This window comes from Sinocyclocheilus rhinocerous, unplaced genomic scaffold (genome assembly GCF_001515625.1).
Source record: "Sinocyclocheilus rhinocerous isolate Xijiao unplaced genomic scaffold, SAMN03320098_v1.1 scaffold1269, whole genome shotgun sequence".
Taxonomy (NCBI): Eukaryota; Metazoa; Chordata; class Actinopteri; order Cypriniformes; family Cyprinidae; genus Sinocyclocheilus; species Sinocyclocheilus rhinocerous.
In genome coordinates, this window is record NW_015664194.1 from 108,391 (window position 1) to 111,507 (window position 3,117).

Sequence of the window (3,117 nt, forward strand, 5' to 3'; positions counted from 1 at the left end):
GATTTCATTTTTAATACAATCAAAAACTGAGACGCAAGACGGCAAGCTGCATTTGAATGAAACGAGAGAGCACGTCCGCGCCTCCGCGGTGATACAAGAGACATGGGGCGAATTCCAAACAGAAGTGAGCATCCCTATGCCCTACTCCCTTCGAAGGGCAGAGCCCTTGAAGTGTGTTCTTTGAAGGGTGCAGGGTATTACTGTCTCGTATAAGGTTTGAAACTCCCTTGGCGAAGGGAATGACTGAACAAATGTTACCTTGACAACGCTGCGCGTGCGTGCAGCATTCAGTACTCCATCAGTTGTTACAAATAAATATTTATTATTATTTTGAAGAGTTTTTTCTTTTGTTTATATGTAGGTCCCATTAAACGTTCCATATTTAAACCAATTTTCTGCAAATTTTCAGATGCCTTTAATGTATAGATCTTATTGACTATGGAACTATGAAAATCTCTAATTAAAATATTATTTTTTATAAATATATTATATTTAATCTTAAACCATTACAATATTTAATATTTGATCTTACAACATTACAAAAAAGAGGATTCAGAAGACTTCTTTTAAAGCAATTCATATTTTTATTCAGGAAGCATGCAAAAAGATTTTAATTTCAAATAAATGCTGTTCTTTTGAACTTTCATCTAAGATATTAAGCAAAAATATTTTCAACATTGAAAATAATAAGAAATGTTTCTTGAATCAAATTTAATTCATCATCAAAGGAATAAATTAATTTTTTTTAATATATATATATTATATAAAGACGCTCTTATCCAAAGTGACTTACAAATGAGGAATACAACAAGAGGTGATAAACTTGAGAAGTGGTAGTAATAGTTTTAGACATCATTTCGGAAAAGTACAGCTGGAACAGGCAGGAATTAAGGAATAGTGAAAGCATCTAGAAAAGTTTTTTTCATCGTCATTTCTACCACAGAATGCTGTTGTGATGCATTTGAGATGTTTTAGAAATTACATTGGTTGGTTCAAAATCAACAAATAATTACCGACTACTAAACTTTAAAGTCCTTTAAAACCTCACCAGACTTTACACAGAGCTACAGTTTACAAATGAATGTTATGACCTCTTTATTTGTTTTACCAGCTATTGTATGTGAAGTACCAAATCCACAGAGCAGAGGATCAACTGTTGTAGACGACTGCAAAGAGAGAACGCAGAATCGTGTCAAGATGTTGACTGATGAGGTTGCACAGGTGCAAGAGGTCAGTGTTTTTACCGCCCACTCATTAACCGTGAAAAATATGCGATTTGTTTGAGTTTATAATCTGTTGTGTTTGTCGTCAGGTGAGATACTGTCTGAAGACTCTGCGAGAGCAAATGGCAGCCAGGCAAAACAATAACAACAATAATAAGGTACTATATTGTCACCTGTTCAGATGAATTTCACAAAATCAGTATACTATATTATACACACTATTAATTTTTTTTAAGTAGGTATCAGTTATTTCCTCAGTTGCTTGTATTTTTCCCATCAGTTTGGAATGCTTTACATACTTCTTCAAATTACATCTCTGTCTCATTTGTAAATAATCTATCTTGTGCCCTAGATTCCATCTAATGGCTTTAAAGTTGACGTACTTGTCAGCAAAGTCAATGGCTCCAATGGACTTGTGAACGGCTCTCACTCTAAACATCCGGTAAACTATTTGTCATACAAAGATTATTCACTTGCGCCATTATAAACACACACCTAAATAGCAAGAATGTATAGGCTACTCACAAACACAAACAAACAGAGACACTCCCATAGAAAGAGAGCGAAAGCATTCAGTCCACTCGCTGTATCACCTTTCAGTTGTTTTGGACGGAATTGAAGGCCGTATTGTGAGTATTCCTCCATTTAAGGGTATTTATCATTCAATCTCAAAAACTTCTCTGTCTGAAAATGGGAGTCCTGTTCTCTTGTACAGACTCCCAAATAATGACAATAATGGACACAAAGTAGCAGATACAGTTTAGCCTCTTTAATGAAGATACAATGACATTCATCTGTAAATAATTTGGCCAAAAAACACTACAACAGTTTTGTTCGTTCTTGTTTTCGTGGTAATGTGCTGAGATCTGGGAGCGTACGCACTTTAACCTTTTGCTTCTGCCTGTGAAAAGTCACACCCATGACATGATGCCCTTGGGAGCAGCAATTGCCAAACTTGTGGCTGCTCAGTAAACAAGCCGTCATTATGCCTTCAACTACACACCTACAGCGCCTCCCGTGCACACAAAGTTTGTTTTTACTTATTAAATAATAATAATAATAATCATTTTAGATTTCTATTAAAGAGATTACTGTTAAACTTTTTATTTTATAGTTTTTTTTAAACCTCCCACATTTAAACTAGGGATGTGCGCGACGACTAATTTGACTGTCGTTTAAACGGAAGTTTTGTATCCGACTAGTCGATTAGTCTAAAAGCAAGAAACCCCCAAAAACTTTGTGCGTGCGTGTATATAATAGCCTACATTTGAAATACTTAATCTATGAATCACACTGTCAAATCCCTCAATGAATTCCGCTAAAAATAGGTCACAATTATGTCGTACGCTTGCCTCGCATTATCATCATTTAATTTTAGGCTGTCGTTAAAAAGAAAAAAAAAAGAAGAGCACACACTCAACGTCAGCCAATGCTTATTTATTCAAATCAGCTGGGGAAATGCAGAACAATGGAAAATCAATCAATAGCCTGACAGAATTCTTCATCTTCATATAACGTTAGCCAACATATTAAAACACAAGTCAAAAACAATAGGAAGGTTTATCAAGAAATAGCATTAAAACGGCTTTTAAAAACATACTTCATCATGTAGCCTAGGCTATATCATCTAAAAACAAAACGAACAAAAGAAAGACAGAACCTGAGGCGATTAACAATTCCTGCACTTGAAAAAACGCGCTCTGCAGGAACCGAAGTCGCAGGCGAAATAACGAAATAAAGAGATAACGAAAAGCAAGCCGATAGTTTCAGAAAGCGCCTGGACATCCCGCACCACCACCGAAGTGGGTCTTCGTTAGAGGAATAGACGGCACGGACGCGATCGCAACGGCTGCGGGCTGTAGTGAATGACGTGATCCTCTAAGCTAACGCCTAC

The 3,117-nt window shown here is 36.1% G+C and overlaps 1 protein-coding gene across 1 annotated transcript in view; it reads left to right on the top strand.

Moving 5' to 3' along the window:
* LOC107729883 (tuftelin-like) overlaps nt 1–3,117 on the top strand; it is a 20,308-nt gene that overhangs the window by 7,181 nt on the left and 10,010 nt on the right. The window contains exons 3-5 of the mRNA XM_016540609.1: nt 1,112–1,230; nt 1,313–1,381; nt 1,576–1,665. Of these exons, the coding sequence (XP_016396095.1) occupies nt 1,198–1,230; nt 1,313–1,381; nt 1,576–1,665 (192 nt within the window). The 5' untranslated portion in view covers nt 1,112–1,197. The remainder of the gene's footprint in view (nt 1–1,111; nt 1,231–1,312; nt 1,382–1,575; nt 1,666–3,117) is intronic.